The 19,883-nt window shown below is 38.0% G+C and overlaps 1 protein-coding gene across 3 annotated transcripts in view; it reads right to left on the bottom strand.

The window, feature by feature from the left end:
* Window positions 1-13,134: 13,134 nt before the first annotated feature.
* Window positions 13,135-19,883, bottom strand: part of LOC109675594 (cytochrome P450 2C21-like) — a 39,792-nt gene continuing 33,043 nt past the window's right edge. For all 3 annotated transcript variants that reach the window (XM_020152270.2, XM_074078696.1, XM_074078697.1), the window contains one exon: window positions 13,135-13,699. In XM_020152270.2, coding sequence (XP_020007859.1) covers window positions 13,518-13,699 — 182 coding nt within the window. In that variant the 3' untranslated portion in view covers window positions 13,135-13,517. The remainder of the gene's footprint in view (window positions 13,700-19,883) is intronic.

Below are 19,883 nucleotides of genomic sequence, written 5' to 3'. Positions count from 1 at the left end.
GAGTTGTGCTTTCTGTTCAATGTAGATGGTGTTGGCATGAGGCTGCCTGAATGACAACTCTTCATTGAAGGCAGCTGGGTCCCCACAGAATGGTCTAATCCTTGTCAATTAAGGAATCAACCTTCCCTGTCCTAAAACCTCACCACATTTAAAAGAAAAAATAAGCAATATCAATGGTGCTTACAATCCGGGCACATTATTAACAATATGAGACTTTAGCAACATTCAACAGTTCTATAAAGATGCTTAACTTTGTACCAGTGCCCCAGGGAATGGTAGAACACTACCATATTTTTCACCAGCATAGGGGTTCAGACCCCAAGAGAAATGAGGAGAGCACACCATGGTTCATGTTGTGGAAGTTCTTGACTGGGGAGTCAGAGAATGAATTGACATTTATTGTCTGAATTGACATTTATTGGGAAGTAATCAATTTGAGTCAAAATCTAGATGACTCTAATATATTAGTATTCCCTGATATTAATAGTTGTATTATAGTTATATGAGAGAATTACATTTTTAAGAAGTAATATACTAACATATATTGGGTTTTTGGTATATCAGTTCAGCTGTTTTCTCTCAAACAATTTAAATTAAAAGAATTTCTGTATAGAAAAATTCAACTTTTCTTCATATATGTGATTGTCAATTCTAACTATATATATATATACACACACACACACACACACACACACACACACAAACTACATTTGACCATTCACAAAAGAATATTTGATATGCAAATAAATACCTGTAAAATTCCTTTGCATAATCAATCTTCAAAGAAAACCAAGTATAACTATAATGAGATATGACTATATGCCAACAGGAAAGTTAAAATGGAAAATGATTGTCTCTAATAAATATTATCAAGAAACTAAATTATTTGGTACACTCATAGTAAAATTATAAATAGGCTCAATGAGTTTAAAAATTCAGTGATATATTTACTAAAATTAAAGGCATGCATATACAGAAATTGTACTTCTAGGTATTGATTGATATCACTTAGTGGGATACCAAAAGTTATGTATTAGAATATTTAAGCAGCATTATCATAAAAGTCCCCAAATTGGAGCAAACCATATATCCAAACAACAATGGAAAAACTTAAATTATGGAATAGTCATAAAAATCACTATTCATAAATCATTTCTGTTGTTTTTTGCAAAAGTATGAATGCATCTTAAAAATACACTGTTAAGTGCAAATAGCTAAATCCATCAAGTTGATATTATCCAAAACAAAGGACTGTGGTTCTGTTACTCTTTAGAGCTTGAATTTTCTAGTTTAGAGTTCGGGGCTCTGTGAATCAGGAAGCAAATTATTGCCTTTTGTCTCAAGAAAAAGTTCTTCAAGATTCAGATTTATGCAAGTTCTAAACACCAAAGTTTTCTGAACCCTATTTTAATCAATGGATTGTGTAATTATAAAGCCGATGTTTATTTTCGAAGTCACTGTCTAGGGAGAATCACACAATACTATAAAATATTATACATTTGGTAAACACTGAACTTGCTTGAACTGAATGTTTTACTTGGCAAGAAACTTGAGGGATCAGGATTATTGGTTCCAGCCTCAGCTCTACCACCTTCAGTCTATTGGTCCTTGGCCAAGACACAAAAATGATGAGGCCCAGTTTATTCATTCCTAAAATGGGAGCAATCTTAATTAGCCATATGTATTTAAGGGAATCAACAGTGAAATGGTAAGTATAAAAATGTCCATTGATTGTCAGAATTCCTGTAAAGTACATATCATACATTGTATAATTAGAATCTTGACAACTTGATTCTCCTTACAAAGAATTTACAAATGACTATACTTGCCAATATAACATGAATACATGGATGTTTACTGTACTCACCTTTGTATAAGAATTATCATTAGTAATCTAGATGTATACAGCAATCCACTGACATATCAACCCATTTCTACAAAATGTAGTCTCCCATTAAAATTGGCATATTGTATTGCTGGGCACAGTGATTCACTTACATAAGCCTTGCCATTCAGGAAGCAAAGATCAGGAGGATCAATGTTTGAAGCAGGCCTGGGAACAAGAAATGTTAGCAAGATCCCACATGAACCAACAAAATTTGAGCATGGTGGTGAGCAACTGTCATTCCAGCTATGTGGGAAATGGATTTGGAAGAACTGCAGTCCACTATGGCCCAGGCATTCCTCAAATAGGAGCAATGTTACTTTAGCCCTGTGTTTATGTCTGGCCCAGGCATAAACACAAGATCCTATTTGAAAAATCACTCAAGCAAAAAGGACTGAGGGCCTGGCACAAATGGTATTGCACTTGCCTAGAAAGCATAAGGCCCTGAGTTGAAATCCCAGTACCACCAAAAAAATGGCATGCTGCTTATGCCCTTCTCTGCTGGAAATATGTTCCCTGCATCCCATCACCTCCAAAGATGAAGAATGGAAAGGAAAGTTGTTACATATGCACAATGGAATGCTACTCCACCATAAAGCAGAATGAAATCAGGTCATTTGAAACAACATTATGGAAACTTGACATCATTATGTTAAGAGAAGTATGCCAGGCACAGAAAGACAAATACTACATGTTCTCACTCAAATGTGATATCAAAAAGTTGAATGCAATCCCACTCCTGGGGATATACCCAAAGGAATGTGACACAGGTTACTCCAAAGGCACCTGCACACCCATGTTTATTGCAGCACTATTCACAATAGCCAAGTTATGGAAACAACCAAGATGCCCCACTACTGATGAATGGATCAAGAAAATGTTGTACTTGTACACAATGGAATTTTACTAAGCCATGAAGAAGAATGAAATCTTATCATTTGCAGGTAAATGGATGGAACTGGAGAACATCATTCTGAGCAAGGTCAGCCAGGCTCAGAAGACCAAAAATCATATGTTCTCCCTTATATGCAAACTTTAGATCTAGGGAAAATGCAGCAATGTGGTTGTACTTGGATCACATGACAAGAGGAGAGCACATACGGGAGATATAGGAATAGGTAGAAAACCCAAAACATGAAAGCATTTGATTTCCCCACTCCAGAGGAGCTAATACAGAAACCTTAAAGCGACAGAGGTTACCATGAGAAGGGGATCAGCAACCAGTGTAAAGATCAGTTAGAGATGAATTAACATGGGTCATTACACATGTGTACACAAAAGCAATGCTAGGAATATTTCTGTATAGCTATCCTCAACTCAACTAGCAAAAACGCTTTGTCTTCCTTATTAGGCTTGTGTCTTTTCTTCAACAAAATTAGTGATAAAGGCAGAATGGGACCTGCCTGGAACTTAAGGAGGGAGGGGGGAGAAGGTCTGGGGGAGAGGCAGGGTGGAGAAATGACCCAAACAATATATGCACATGTGAATAAATGAGTTTTTAAAAAGTTGAATGCACAGAAGTTGAGAATAAAATGGTGGTTACTGGAGCCTCAGGATGTCAGTCTGGATAAATGGCTCTGCAAAGTTTGAACAATGGATACTAACTTAAAGTTAGAATATGTTAGACTAAGAATTTCTGGTGTGCTACTGACCAGTGGGGTGAATATTGATAATAGTAATAGACTGCAAATTTTTAAAAAACTAAAGAAAGATTTTATATATTTTTACTACAAAAAATGATAAATGTTTGAGGAGTTACCTGATTTAACACTTCATAATGTGTACCTATATGAAAACATCACACAAAATTTCATTCATGTGTATAATTTTACGTTTCATGTTTCAATCAAAACTAAGGTTAACTGAAATGAAAACTGAGAGTTAGCATCAGCACTAATGGTGATACCCTTGACATTTTATGGCTAAGGTCAAGAATTAGGCAAGATGTCTCCACCCACCGCTCTTACTCACATCATAATGAAAATCTTAATTAATGCAATAGCAAGAAAAGAAAACAAAAATTATACTCATTGGAAAGGAAGTACTAAAACTCAATTTTTGAAGATTATATGATGGTCCATGTAGAAAATCCCAAAGAGTGAAAAAATACCCCAGAAACCAAATAAATAAAAGAGATGTACTTTGTTTGTGAATATGAAGACTCCTTACTGTTGTCAGTCTTCTTCATTTGATCTATAGATAAATTTAATCCTGATAAAAATCCAGAAAAACTTTGTTGTAGATATGGACAATCTGCAATGCTTATCCAGAGGCACAACACCCATAAGCCAATACCCAAAGAGAACAAAAACAGAGGATTGACCCCCAACTGTCACTACAAGACTTATTGTGAATATACAATAATCAGGTTTCTGTGATCCTGATAAAAGAATAGAAAATTGATACTGAAATAGAATAAAGGCCATAGTCAACTGAACATTGAGAAATCTACTGATCATTGTGACAATCTCATATTGTCACCATTTTCTCATTTCTTTTAAGCAAAGTTTTGACTATTGATTTCAAAGATCCTTCTTTCTTTAAGTGAACTGTGATTCTTACATTCTATAAAAGGAAAAGTTCATGCAGAAGCCTCACTTCACCCAAGGAAAGAAGGACCAGATCAGGGACAACTAATTATTAGGGTATTAAAAGATGCTACTGCTTAAAGAAAGCTAACAAGATTGTTTTATCAAAAAAAAAGGTGGTTTCTGAAGTTAAGAGCTCCATGAGTCAGGTAGAAAATTATTTCTTATTTTACTCTGGATAAAGGGCAAATGACACCTTGAATCATTCGTATTCTATAGTTCATAAAACAAACTTTTTTGACCTTCATTTTAATTAACTGATTATTAACCAAACATGTTTATCTGACTGTTACTGATAAAAGCTGAACATCAAATATTGAATCAAAGTACAGAGTCAGTAAGTGTATGTCAACCCTGTTGAACTATCATCTTGCTTAAAGATGATAGGGATTAAGGTTCCAGCCTCAGTTCTAACTGCAGTCGCTCTATGGCCATGGTACTGAATCCAGTTTCTCAGCACTAAGATGGAGTAATTTCACTGTAGACAAAGAAAATTGAGAGAATCAAAAGGGATAAGATGGATATGAAAATTCTCTGTAAAGTTTTGGAATCTTTGTATACATGACTGATTAAATGTTATATATCATGGTCTTAACAAGACTTAATTTTCCATTCTAAGAAAGGTGAGAGATACCTACACTAGTCAATTTTAAAATGTATTATGATATCATTGCAAAACAAGTCTTTGGTTAAGCATTGTCATTAGCGTTCTAATAACATATTTTATTGTAGGGGTGTCTGAATACTTAGGATAACCACATGATGCCTTCTATCTGTTCTGCATGCTGTGGTGGCTTTTATGTTGTGATGAAATATTCCTACCTCAATTTTCTATGGCATCCACAGCTATTGCCATCTATAGTTTCCTTTCCTTGCTATGCATTTCTTTAATGTTTTATTCCTGACAATAAGAAATCAAAAACAACAGCAACAACTTGTCTTGGGTAACTGGACAGTGAAAAAGCCATAGTTCCTCAAGGTCTTCCTAATAAATTGCCTGATATTAGCTATCCACTCATTTATACTGATCAAGTTTAAACCCTGCAACAGCAGGAAGAGAAAAATTCTGAAACTACTATTCAGGAATTATGGTAAAGCCATAGTACATCCCAATGGCCATGAGAAGACCTAACTAAAATCCCAGTTCTTATACCTATGAGCTTTGTGACACTGCCAGTTCTCAATTTTCCTTTTCCAAATTGGAAAAAATAATAATAATAATAATCTCTGTATTACATGTTTTTGTTAAAAAAAATGGGGAAAGACATGCAACATTATTTAGCAAGAACTCGTTGCATATTGATCATTCAGGATAAATGAGTCATATTTGGCATTTTATATAACATACACAATGATCAAAGAGTATACTAAGTACTGGAAATGTTACCATTACTGAGAATACATCTGAAAGTGGCTTATAAGAAGAAGAAATATTTTTAAACATACAACTCACAGAACCTACAGAATAGCCTCAAACTCATAAAGTCTCAACTTGGCATTAATTTGGTAAAGCAGAATTTTGAGCAATTTTCTTACATGGAATCATTAACTTCAGTATTTCTCAACCATGGCTGTATGTTGTAAACATCTGGGTTTAACCCCTGACTTTTAGTGCCCCCATGAAAGAGGTGGATCCCTATCATGTGTTTCACCAGCATAGAAGAGAATGAGGGAGGCACTACCTGGGGCAAGTGGGAAGGGGCTGCCTTGACTGAGGAGTCAGAGAATGAATTCTGTACTGATAAGGGATACCACTGACATTTACTAGGAATCAGGGATTCTTTTGCTCTGATGCAACAATACTAATTTTCTGATAGTTGTGTTGTAATTATATGGGGGAATTATTTTTTTATTTATTTTTTATTATTCATTTATTCACATGTGCGTACATTGTTTGGGTCATTTCTACCCCCTGTCCCCCTCCCCCATCCTTTCCAACCCCCGACTCTCAGGAATAGTGTGCTAACATATATGAAGTGTTAGAAACATCAGTGAAGTACTTTACTCTCAAATAATTTAAAGTAAAACTTCTGTATACAAACATCCAACTTTTCTATACACATATGATTGTAAACTCTACCTATGTATCCAAACAATAATGTGTGTATTCAAACTATTTATAGCCTTTCACAACAGAATACATGACATTACAAATGGACATCTGAAAATTTACTTAGCATCATCATTCTTCACAGAAAAGCCATACATAACTACAATGAGATATGATTACATGCCCAACCAGAAATCTTTTTAGTGATACAACCTAATTTGTATTTTTTATTGTGGTGCATTACGCATTTGCAAAAGTACTTACAATATATCTTAGTAAAATTCACTCCCTCCATCATTCTTCTTTATTTCCCCTACCTTTTTTCTTAGAACAGCTTCAACAGGTCTCATTATTCCACTTTCACATATGCATGCATAATACTTCTACCATATTCACCCTCCTTCACCCTTTCCCTATAATCTTCCCCCGACCCACTGTTACCAACCTCCAGACAGCACCCATTTTACCTTCCTGTCCTTCATTTTTGAAAAAAGACATTTCTGTTCCTTTAAGACAGCTACACAAGGAATTTCATTAAGACATTTTCATGTAGAGCGGGTGAACATTTCAAAAGCACTCTATATGCATGCATGACATTTTCTTAGTTTACTTAAAGGTTTGCCTCTCTTATTATTAATGTATGATTAATGAAAATTTTTTAAAAGTCACAACAGATAAACACCTTTTGTATGATCCTGGTAAGATTTAAGGAGAGAATAGAGTTAGTGAGTAGGAGGAGTCAGAAAGGGTCTTATGGATTTCATTTGTTAGTATTTTATTGAGAATTTTTGTATGCTCATTAGCAATATTATCTATAGTTCTTGGGGTTTTTTTTATGTGTCCCACCTTGTTTTGGTATCCAGGTATGCTGACTTATAGAACAAGTTTGGAAGTGTCCCTTTCTTTCAAATGTCAGGAATTTGTTAAGACATATTGTTGTTACTTTTTTTTAAATTTATAGAATAGTAGTGAAGGTATTGGTCATGGATTTTTATTTTTTGGGAGATGTTTTATTACTGACTTAATTTTGCTGCTCGTTTTTGGCCTCTTTAAGTTTTCTATGTTTTCATAGCTCAATTTTGGAAGATTATAAATGTCCAGAGACAGATCCAATATGTGGATAGGCATAGATTTTCATGATAGTCTGTGATGGTCTTTTGTATTTCTGCTGAACATGTTGCATTGTCATGTTTTTCCACCTATACTTTCATTTATTTGGGTATTCTGACATATTTTTCTTAGTTTACCTTTTAGCTTTTAGCTTTAATTAGTATATACTAGGGATACATAATAATGAGTTTTATTTTGACATTTCAATACATGCATATTATATACATTGATCATATTCACTTTCTCTATCATCCTTCCTTATCTTACTTCCCCATTATCCCTTTATCCATTCCACCTCCTGGTATTCCCCCTTTTGCTTTCATGTTCCTTTTATCCCCTAAACTTCACATAATAAGGTTAACAACAATTCTTGTCTTTGTGAGATTGGCTTATGTTGCTTAACATGATGGTGTCCAGATGCATCCATTCCCCTGCAAACATGATTTCGATCTACTTTGTGGCGGAATAAAACTGCATTGTGTGTACATACCAAATTTTCTTTATCCATTCATCAGTTTATGGGCACTTTAGGCTGATTTCTAATTTGGCCACTCCTCCAACTTCAGCAACTTTTGTTGTTTTTTGTTTAATTGGCTGTACCATTCTGACTGTGGTGAAATGAATCTCAACATAATTTTAATTTGAATTTCTCTAAAGAATAAAGATGTAAAATTTTTCATGTATTTATTGGACATTTATCATTCTTAATTTGAAAACTTCCTATTCAATTCATTTTGCCACTTAATAATTGGTTTATTCTTTTTGTGTCTAATTATTGAGTTCTCTGTGGATTCTAGATATTAATTCCCTGTCAATGAGGACTTCCTGCCACAACAATACCTTATTGAATTGTTATTCCATGTTTTTCAAATATTATTTTTGCATTTAAGTCAATTTCCCTATACAATGATATGTAGATTATTTTGTACTCTTCAAATAAAAATATTGGTCTGTACATATACTTTTTTTTTCTTGCACTATTTCTTTATAATGGTCTCCTAGAATGGCTACAGTATATGCACTATAGCATTTGGATTTTATTTTTAGAAACAGTGGCAAACCGTGCATTAAATATGGTGTGTTTAATTTTATGTTATAAGTGAAACTATTTGTTTTCTTTCCAACAAAATTAGAGATACGGGCAAAACAGATTCTGCCTGGAAGAAATGGTCTCTAAACTGAAGAGAACACCACAGAGTGGGAGAAAATATTTGCCAGCTACTCATCAGACAAAGGACTGATAACCAGAATATATAGGGAACTCAAAAAACTAAATTCACCCAAAATTAATGAACCAATAAAGAAATGGGCAAGTGAACTAAACAGAACTTTCTCTAAAGAAGAAATTCAAATGGCCAAAAAAACACATGAAAAAATGTTCACCATCTCTAGCAATAAAGGAAATGCAAATTAAAACCACACTAAGATTCCACCTCACCCCTGTTAGAATAGCCATGATTAGCAACACCACTGACAACAGGTGTTGGTGAGGATGAGGGAAAAAGGAACCCTTTTACACTGTTGCTGGGAATGCAAACTAGTACAACCACTCTGGAAAAAAATTTGGAGGCTACTTAAAAAGCTAAACACTGATCTACCATTTGATCCAGCAATACCACTCTTGGGGATATACCCAAAAGACGGTGACACAGGTTACTCCAGAGGCACCTGCACACCCATGTTTATTGCAGCACTATTCACCATAGCCGAGTTATGGAAACAGCCAACATGCCCCACTACTGACGAATAGATTAAGAAAATGTGGTATTTATACACAATGGAATTTTATGCAGCCATGAAGAAGAATAAATCTTATCATCCGCAGGTAAATGGGTGGAACTGGAAAACATCATTCTGAGCAAGGCTAGCCTGGCCCAAAAGACCAAAACTCATATGTTCTCCCTCATATGCAGACATTAGATCAAGGACAAACACAACAAGGGGATTGGACTTTGATCACACAATAAAGCAAGAGCACACAAGGGAGGTATGAGGATAGGTAAGACACCCAAAAAACTAGATAGCTTTTGCTGCCCTCAATGCAGAGAAACTAATGCAGAAACTTTAAAGCAACAGAGGCCAATAGGAGAAGGGGACCAGGAACTAGAGAAAAGATTAGTTTGAGAAGAATTAATTTAGAATGTAACACATATGTACAGGAAAGCAATGCAAGTAAACTCCCTATATAGCTATCCTTATCTCAACTAGCAAAAACCCTTGGTCCTTCCTATTATTGCTTATACTCTCTCTTCAACAAAATTAGAGATAAGGGAAAAATAGTTTCTGCCTGGTAGCGAGAGGGTGGGGGGAAGTGGGAGGGTTGTAGGGGAAAAGGGGGGGTGGGGGAAAGAGGGGCAGGGGGAAGGGGGGAGAAATGACCCAAACAGTGTATGCACATATGAATAAAATTTTTAAAAAAACTCTAAATCCAACCACCCTATTGCAGGTTGGTTCAGGGCCCCCAGATCATGACTGTTTTAAAGGTTATAGATGAGGTATTCTCCAAAGAGCTGGACTTGACTGATCAGCCTGTCAGTAATCTGGACATTAAGTATTCCACAGATGGCAGCAGTTTATCTGGATCAGCACCCATTTTGCCAAATATGCAGTAGTGACTCTGGATGCTGTCACTGAAGCACATCTGCTGCCAGTCAGGACATCTGCTCAAAAAAGCCAAGCTCATTGCTCTCACACAGGTGCTCCAGCTTGCTGCAGGAGTACAGGTAAACATCTATATGAACTCCAAGTATGCTTTTACCACTATTCATGTCCATGAATCCTTATATAAAGAAAGAGGGCTAATTAACTTGGGAGGAAAGAATGTTAAGTATGGACAAGAAATCTTGGAATTGCTAGAAGCTGTATGGGTCCCTAAGCAGGTGGCAGTTATGCACTGCCAAGGACACCGGAAGGGAGCAACAACAATTTTCCAGGGAAAACAGAAAGCTGATAGGGAAGCCAAGTGAGCCACTCTCACAGCAGGACAAACTTCAACTTCACTGACAGCTGCCTTGTCCCCATGTCCTTTATCTGAGTGGGACCCAGAGTACACATCACAAGACTGTTCAGTCTTGGCTTAACACTGAAGGAGGAAGTTTTCTGCCAGGTGGATGATGGAAATTTTCTGATGGCTTTTTCCAGAGTTGCTGGCTCCCACATTTATCAAGCAGTTCCAGGAAGGGACTCACTTGGGGTGAACAGTTCTCAAGACCACCTTGACCCAGCATTTTTATGTCCCCAAGCTCTCCAGCATAAGTAAGACAGTATGTGAGAGGTGCAGTCTGTGTGCCAAAAACAGTCTCTGACAAGGGCCAAGAGTGCCACCCCAGGTGCAGAGTGTTGGAGGAACTGCTTTTGAAAAGTTGACTGTGGACTTTACTAAGATGCCATGGGCCAGAGGATATAAATATTTGCTGGTGCTTGTCTGTACCTTCTTAGGATGGGTACAAGCCTTCCCAGTGAACTGAGGAAGCCTGGGAAGTGGCCAGGTGCCTGTTAAAGGAAATCATCCCTCGGTTCATAATATCTGTTTCTATTGGATCAGGCAATGAACCAGCCTTCATGGCTGAGGTGGTACTGTTGGTGGCTAAGGCCTTATGAATAACTTGGAAGCTGCACATGGTCTACTGCCCCTAGAGTTCAGGAAAGTAAAACATATGAACAGGACTCTAAAATTGTAATTGGGAAAACTATGCCAGGCAACCCACCTACAATGGGATCAGTTAATACCCGTAGTCTTGCTCAGGATTAGGTCTAGCCCCACCAAGTGGACGGATCTCTCCCTTTTTAAAATTGTTTTTGGGCACCCACCCCCTTTAGTCAAGGGCCTGTGAGGGGACCTTAAGGAAATAAGGTGACTTCCCTCTGAGGCACCAGATGCAGGTCCTTGGGTTCACTCAAAAATCAATGACTGGGTAAGAGAGAGACTCCCCATTAGCCTGACAACTCCTACACACCCTTATAAACCAGGAGACACTGTTTGGTTAAAGGAATGGAATGTTTAACCACTAAAGCCCCACTGGAGGGGCCCTTTCATTGTTGTTTTATGCACCCCCACCACAGTTAAGGTATAGAGATAGTTCTCTGGATCCACCACAGCCTTGTGAAGCCAGCTTCCCTCAAGTAGAAGTATACCCTTGACCAAGCCTCACCATGCAAAATCACTCTCCAGAACACTTGCGCCCTTCCTGCTTCCCAGGAGACCACAAACAATGAGACATCAGCCCTGCTGTAGTCACTCCAGAAGCTGACTAGTCTAGTATGGTGGGAGCTTGAGGAGTCACCTATCTCATCTTTGAGAATGAGTCCCTTCCATGTTTTCTTCTTGCTGATCTTGGTCAGCTCTCTACCTGGGGACTCCCAGGCCTTGAACTGTGACTCATGTATGTACACTATCCAAGTGGGAAGTGTTTTCCATACTTATTATTCTTGTGCAGGCACTGTTGTTGGGTCATGCACCCACAACCATACCACCTACTCAGTGTGCTCTTATAATGGTCAGTATATCTATTTTAACCCCATCTATCACCCTCGGGAGCAGTGGCTAGAGGTCTGAAGCTTCACCAGAAATGGGGAGCTTATTAGTCAGACACAGGTTTACAACCCCCAGATCAAGATGATGCTCTTTGACCCAGAAGTGGGTTCAAGCATCAAAGGGGGGAATGTGGCAGGAAGGCAGGGAGAAGGAAGGGAGATAATGAGAGATAATGAGTGCTGAAGGCAACAATGAAAAAAAAAAAAAACAGATTTGAGGAATGTCACCTGGGGTGAGACTGGAGAAGGGTCACCTAGCCCCAGAGGTTAAAATGGCCAATGAAAGAGTATGTGACCATGTATGGGACAAGCTGTTCCCCCCGATTTCTGTTATCTGCTCTAAATGATATATAAAGGAAGCCCCCTTTGTTTTCAGGGCTCAGCCTTTGGATTGAAGTCTGCTGAGTTGCTGCCAGCCTGGTTAGTAAACTTGCTTCCCGAAAGCCTTGGTACCCTGTCCCTCTGTCTGAGCCATCCTACAACATGGTGAGGTACTTTTCTTATACTGCTTGTAAAAATAGCTACAGTCTTTATTACATAAAGGTCACCTGCAAATCATAGCTACCTTGTACACCTATACACATACACATGTTTCTGTATGTGTGTTAGAGAATAGCCATATATACATATTTATCTCTCTTTGCCTTTACATTTCTATGTCTGTGTATGTGTGTAACTGTGGGTGTATTTATTCACTGGAGGGGAAAAGGAAGGCTACCCTGGACAAACTAACCAATTCAAGTTTAACTTTGTGTTATACCCTCCGTCTATAATAACCTCCCCTAGTTTTTCCCTACAAAAAAAATGCAAATATACACCTATGTATGCATACATGTATACATGAAAATGTACATAACATATATACATGCACACACAATTATATTTTGATAACCCAGTGGGAAAAGACAAAATATATGCATGATAAACTGTCAATAGATTCGTTATTCATCTAAAGAGTTACATAGGAGTAAGATGAGTTAATTTCATATTTTATTTTAAACATATTTTTACAAAGTCACAGAATAATTTCTAATTGACAATTTTTACTTAGACAATATAAAATATATAATGTTCTTCCCATTTGGTATATGTTTCAGATGAAGATGTAGCTTATGATCTCAGGATTGTATTACTAAAGAAATTTTATTAGAGATGAAGCAATGAGATTTCTTTCAGTCAGGGAAATTTGTATTGGATCTTAAAGGATGGGGAAAATGAGAAGAGGCAGAGATCAGGAATGGCATGTCTGCTGCTGAGAAAGCCGAATGGCTAGTACTCTGACCAGAGAATACCTGCTTACTCAGATGAGGCTGCAGAATTTCATTCAGCAGTCTGACACCCTACCATTTTTTCAGATTGGAATAAAACAGAGCTCATAGAAGGGGGGTAGAGAACCAAAACCAGTTAAAATAGGGGTGGTGTCAATTTTCTTTGGATCAACCAGAGGTTTTAAGGTAAAATGTTGTAAAATCTTGGTCAGGACTAAAAACAGCTCCATGCGGGCCAGGCCCTCTCCAGCACAAACTCTTTTTCCTAAAAAACAACATACAAATTGATAAGTCATTTAGTTCTGATTACAAGTTGGCACACATGGAGCACACAAAAATTAAATGAATATTGAATCAATAAATATATTAATGAATGGCTAATTAACCTATGTTTATCTCTGTGTTTGCAAAAAAGTCAGTTTTCTTCCTTTCCTCAGCGTAAATTTCTGTGTGCATCCTATATGAAAAAACCTTTTCCATACAAGCACGTTGACACTGCTGTGCTGAGGCTTTGTAAGAACAACTTTCTGTAAACACACACACATATGCACATGCTTGCCTATTCCAACTGACATGATTCACAAAGTGACACAGATCTCATTAGATAATTTTCTGTAATCAGTATCCTAATCTCAACCTTCTCATATACCTGTTTAAAATTTTTCCAGTGCCTACCATTGCCAGATATAAAAAGAAATGTTACAAATTTGGCCAGAAACAATTCTTAGAACTTAATTTCTTCATGCTCCTTCCACCCAGTTCACCTACACCTGAGGCATTACTAATTATTCACCAATCCCCAAACAGATTGGAACCTTCAAGCTTGATCTCAGATTTCAGTCACTCCTCTAACTGGAATAGTCCTCCACTCTGTCTGTTATTCTCCAATCCCTTTTATATTCAGCTTAGCTGCAATTTATTCTACACAAACTCCTTTTGGTAGAGAACCAAAATCAGTTAAAATAGGGATGGTGTCAATTTTCTTTGGATCAACCAGAAGTTTCAATGTAAAATGTTGGTCAGGACTAAAAACAGCTCCATGTGGGCCAGGCCCTCTCCAACACAAATTCTTTTGACATGCTCACATATAAAATTCACTAATCCTCTAATGTAGTACATTTCACATGAAGTTTAAATTATTCATCTGTCTCAGGGACTGGAATGTAAATTCTTAAGATAAGGCCTTAGCTCTTGTAATGATACTTCTGGTATGGGAGATTTGTGTAGAACCAAGAGCCTCCACTTAACCTTGCTGGGTTGGGTATTTAGCCAGAGGGAGGGTTGGAGTTCCAGGTTCTTGTCTCAAGAAGCCAAAGACTGAACTTCACAGACATTGAGAGTGAGTAAAGTGGAAGAGTTTATTGAGGCAGAAAAGTGTAAAGTGGAAGAGTAAAGTCCCTCAGAATTTGGTGAAGGGGTGGTTCCCAAGAGAAGGTGAAGAAAGGCAGAAACTCCTGGGGCATAGGAGGTGCCCAGAAAGACTAAACTATGACAGCTCTGTGTAGAAAAGTTTTTAATCTAGTTTTTGACATGCTTTGGAAGCCCCTGGATACAACTTTCTGATAGGGCCCCCCTATTTTTTCCTTATATGGTCTTGGTGTGCTTTCTTCCCTTCCCCCCTGAGGACCATTTGTCTTTAAATTTTAAATATTTTGTATTGCTTAATCCACTCTTTACTCAAGAGTCATTTACATCTTAAACATCAGCTAGATATCTCTCTGTCTCTCTCTCTGTCTCTCTCTCTTTCTCTCTCTCTCTCTCTCTCTCTCTCATTTAACAAGACAATGACCCCCAAACCCAGGAGATAACCCAGGGAACAAATAAACCCAAAGCTAAAGCTTCTTTAATAAACAGTCTAACCTTTAAGAGCCTAACCTGTTCTTCTCTCCCTTGAGGCAACCCACATTCAGACTGTATTTCCTAATAAACTTTATTTTTTTATCATAATAAATTTTCAACTTACTTGAATTCTTCTTAGCTGGACACAAGAACCAAGGTACTTATCAGCACTATTTTTCTAGTAACATACTTGCTGACTTTAATTGCTCCTTTATAGCCCCCAGCCCTAACTGCCTGAGATCAAACTAGCCCCTAAAACTTATAGTGCCAGGACAAAGCATGCCTGCATGTCATGTGAAATAAATAGAAATCCCATGTGGTAGTAGACTCCAAAACACAGGAAGAAAGATGGAAAGTAGGACAGCAGTGATGACTTTGAGACCATGCCTAAACATTGTACATAATTTTGGAACCACAACACCAAAGTCTGCTTAGTACACATTTAAGGCAGACTAGTTAAGAAAAAAAAAGAAGCCCTGGGACTTTCAGGGGCCATAAGGCATGGCTTTTCCTAGCATATTCCATGCTAAACCCCTTATCTCAGGCAATGCTATCCTTTGCAGTTGTAAAATTCTTTTCAATCATAAATCCCATACAGTTGTAAATTCTGAAGATTGTAAGACAGAAAGCCTTGAGGCAATTCTTTCATACCCTCTAGTACCTGTCAGGTAAAAGCCCCTTGCTTAAAACATAAATTTTAATTGTACCTCATACATGTAATTAAAATACCTGAGAGCTAGCTTTAGTGCATGAAATGTATCAATCCAGTCAATCACCCTACCCCATCCCACAAAAGGCATCCAAATAATTCCCGCGCTTTGCCCTTTTAATTTATAAAAGGCCCCTTGAACAAAGGCCAGCTCATCTTTTATCCCACCTGGCCAGGGGCCAACACTGCTTTCTTTACAGTAACTTCCCCCCACTTTTAATAAACTTAACTACACTTCTGAGTCTTGTATGTATTCTTTTCACAGAGAACATAAGTGCCTACAAGTCTTTTGACCAGAGCCTTTAGAGGCCACCTATCCACAAACACTTGTCTTACATATTCCAGAACAAATATCTTTTTTTCTGCCCCTCTTTCATTTCTAATGCAGAAGAGGACTTTTACTCTCTTATCTTTCTACTTCTTCTCCCTTGAAACCTGCCAAATATTCTTTTATCCCTCTTTTCAGATTCAATATGTTTTGTTTGCTCCATAAGCCTACCTATTCCCAGGAAACTGACTTCTATGAAATTTATTTACCAAAGAACTAGTGCCCTTCAGGCTTCTGAATGAACTCAAAGGAATAGGTCTTGAAAAATCAGAGTATTATTGTTTCAGTCCCATCCTGACAGGCCTCAGCTTGGGCAGAGGCTGTATGACTCCATGATGCATGCATTTCCAGTTGAAGTGAGACAGACTAAAGTAGGGAAAGTTCAGGACTCATAAAAAAAAAAAATGTTACATCTTAGATTAACCATGCTTTGGCTCAGAAACACCCTCACCTGGCTGGGAACTGCCCATGCTCCTTCCTAGTCATTGCTCATTTTATGAGAATCACCTGGTTCTTTCCTTCCCCTAGGTTATCACAGGCTTTAAAAACACCTGAAAAGCAGAAATAGTCTCTCTCTGCCAGCAGACTCCACCTGCACCCGCTTTGTATTTCCTTTCCTAACTTTCAATAAATCCCATTTATACCCATGCATTCTGCTTAGATTCTTCCATGCTGGAACACAAGAACAAAGGTTTTCTGAAAACATCATTTTGCCATCAACATTGGACTAGCCAAGGTGAACCAGCCAGGAGTTGAAAAGGTAAAATGCTATGCTTATTGGTTTGTTTTCATCTAATCCATTCCTCCCTGTCCTCTTCTGGCCCTGTGCCCCTTCTGCATCAGCATCTCACCTATAGCATGCTGCTGGGAGATGCTGAGATGCGTTCTATTAGCCATTCCTATGTGGCACAAGGCATGTGAGGCCTAGCGCACCTGCAAGTCACCCTAGTCACATCCTGATAGGCAAGCAGCCAGGAAGGGCAGAATTACAGAGGGGGCCAGTGCTGACGGGCACAAGTTCACCATCTGGCCCAGGTGGAGAGGGCAGTCAGGACCTCCCATAAGGCCTTAAGTTATCATCCTTGGTAGCCATTGCTTCTTTCCTGCAACTTCCATGTGTCTGCACCTTCCCTCTCTCTCCCCCTTCTCCCTTCTCTCTGCTCCCTTTCTAATTCCCAGGCCCAGGCAGCTACATGGCCCAGGAAGCAAGCTACCAATGGTGGACCTCAGCCAAGGTGGTCTTGCTGGTAAGTTAGAGAGCATGTCCCACCTGACAAGCCTCAGGCCTTGTCTCTAAAGTGAGAACAATGAAATCAGATTTTAAGGTTAAAATATTTACTAAGAAACTCTTAATTTTGGTTCTTTTGGCCCTGGGGTGGTTTTCTGAGTTTGGATCATTGTCCTGTTAAGAGAGACACTGAATAATCTCCTAGTTCCTGCTCTAATGGATGTAGAACTTCTGTTTGAAATTCCTAGCTTTTGCTCTGCCTAGCTCTGCAGTCTGTTTTTTGTTTTGGTTTGGTTGGGTTTTTTCTTTTTAATTCACTTGTAGAAACCTCCCCACTCCAAACATAGTTCTTTAGGATGTGGATTGCCCTTGGTACAAAGTGAATTAGGAGTTAGAGTGAAGTTAGGCTAACTTTAGAATTTCCTGTAATGACCTCTGGGCTCTGGCTACCTAATCTTAAACAGAAATTAGTGGAGTTGAAAAGTGATTCCTATGGCCACCATTTGCCTGCTGCCTAAAAGAGGAACCTGGGACACGGGCCTGAGCCCCAAGTATCTGGCCCCGCATATCAACACCAGCCTGGGAGCTTCAATTCAAGCTGGGAGACAAGCTTGGGAGCCAACCCCACCTCTCAGCACTGCGGACAGCATGGACCTAAAATACCCTGCCTAGCCAGCCTATGCAGCCTGCTGTCACCCTGCACCTCAGGCCCTACAGCTGTTTGTTGCTATAGACGTACTTAAATTCTCTAAGTAAAAACAGTGCTATTTAATTAAAAAATGGACATTGTTACCTATAAAGTATAATTCATTTACTCTAAAGGTAAAATTATTCTATTAATAAGATGTCATTTTTTTAAGTACTTGAGATAAGGAGAACTTAATGATACTAATTAATCATTGGTTTTGTTTTGTATTTTCCTTATAAAACTAACTGTTCTCTGTGATAAAATTAGGCTTACTTACAGCAAAGAAGTTAAAAAATGGTTCCTTATGTGTGGGTATTTTAAATAGGCAATTAGAGGATTTATTCTTAAACAATGATTTTGTTTTAAAATTAATAAAATTTTGTTTTCTATAGCTCAAAGAAGTATGTCAGATTCTAAACTCATTTAAGGTCATTTCCAAACTGTAGATCCATAAATGGCTGGATTCTACAGAGTTTGAATTCTTGGTTTTCTAGGTAATAAAGCCCTTTTAGAAGCAATTCAAGATCTAATTATAAAAACCTGGAGTAATTGGGACACTAGCAAAGCCCCTCGAAGCTTACAGGTTTGCTGACATTTGCCCTAGCCCTAGTAATTCTAAATTTAAATAAACCTTTAAAACTAAATGACAGAACATTATATTCAAAGAGAAAAAGTTCTACAACCTATGATTAATTCTCTAAAATTATCAAGTGATGTCACACCCAAGAAAGCTAACAAAACCTTTTAAATCCCACCTTACCTTGTTTCAATTTGATCTTTTCATTAGCATGCCTAACTCATGGACACCTGTCTCTCAGAGGGAGATGTCTTTTATTCCTATAATAGACTTCTATTTTGAGCCTGTATGTTGCATGTAACATATTTTTGTGTTCCATTTGAGAGACCCTTTGGAGAAACCATGTAGTAACAAAAATGCTGCCACCATGTGTCCAGCACCATCTCGCCACTCCCTAGGAAAAGGAAAGTCATGGGTGATGCCATTTTGCCATCCTCTAGGAAAACTGGAACTAACTTGTGGTTAAAATTCTCTAGATTAATATAGTTTTCATACATGTTGTTTTTACTGCATTGGTATGTTAATGACGGGACAAAGGGTAGAGTGTTTGTATTGGAGAGCTGATGTGAACTACTAAGGAATCTAGCTAATCTATTAAAAATAATAAAAAATATGATTTGTTTAATAAGAGTGTACTCCAAATTAATGTGATTGCTTTGTGTGTCATTGTGTGTGTTTTCTGTGTATGTCTTTGTCTCCTACCAATTGTGGCCACTTAATTTTTACTTTTTTTTTTTTTTCCTTAGCTTGAAGGATGGACTGCAGGAGGTCCCAAAAGTTGATAAGTGGTCGAGGAGACACCACTCCTTCCCAGCAAACCTCTGTCTGCACCTGAGAGACATCTCGGTCCTCAAGCAATGCAAAAAGGCTATAAAAACCCAATCCCCAACCTGACCCACTGGATCACCAGTTTCTGGGTCCCCCTGCATTCCCCAATATGCAGTCTTTCTCATCTATTCTCTACAAATCTTTCTGACCTCTGCTATTGGAGTCTGTCTGTGCTTTCAGTCTCAGAGCAGGATCAAGAACCTGAGCACTTGAAATTCCTGTGCGTGTCATCCATGCATCATATTTGGTAAT

This window comes from Castor canadensis, chromosome 7, assembly GCF_047511655.1.
Source record: "Castor canadensis chromosome 7, mCasCan1.hap1v2, whole genome shotgun sequence".
Classification (NCBI taxonomy): Eukaryota; Metazoa; Chordata; class Mammalia; order Rodentia; family Castoridae; genus Castor; species Castor canadensis.
Note: the sequence above shows the minus strand (reverse complement) of the source record. Positions and strands in the feature narration are given on the sequence as shown.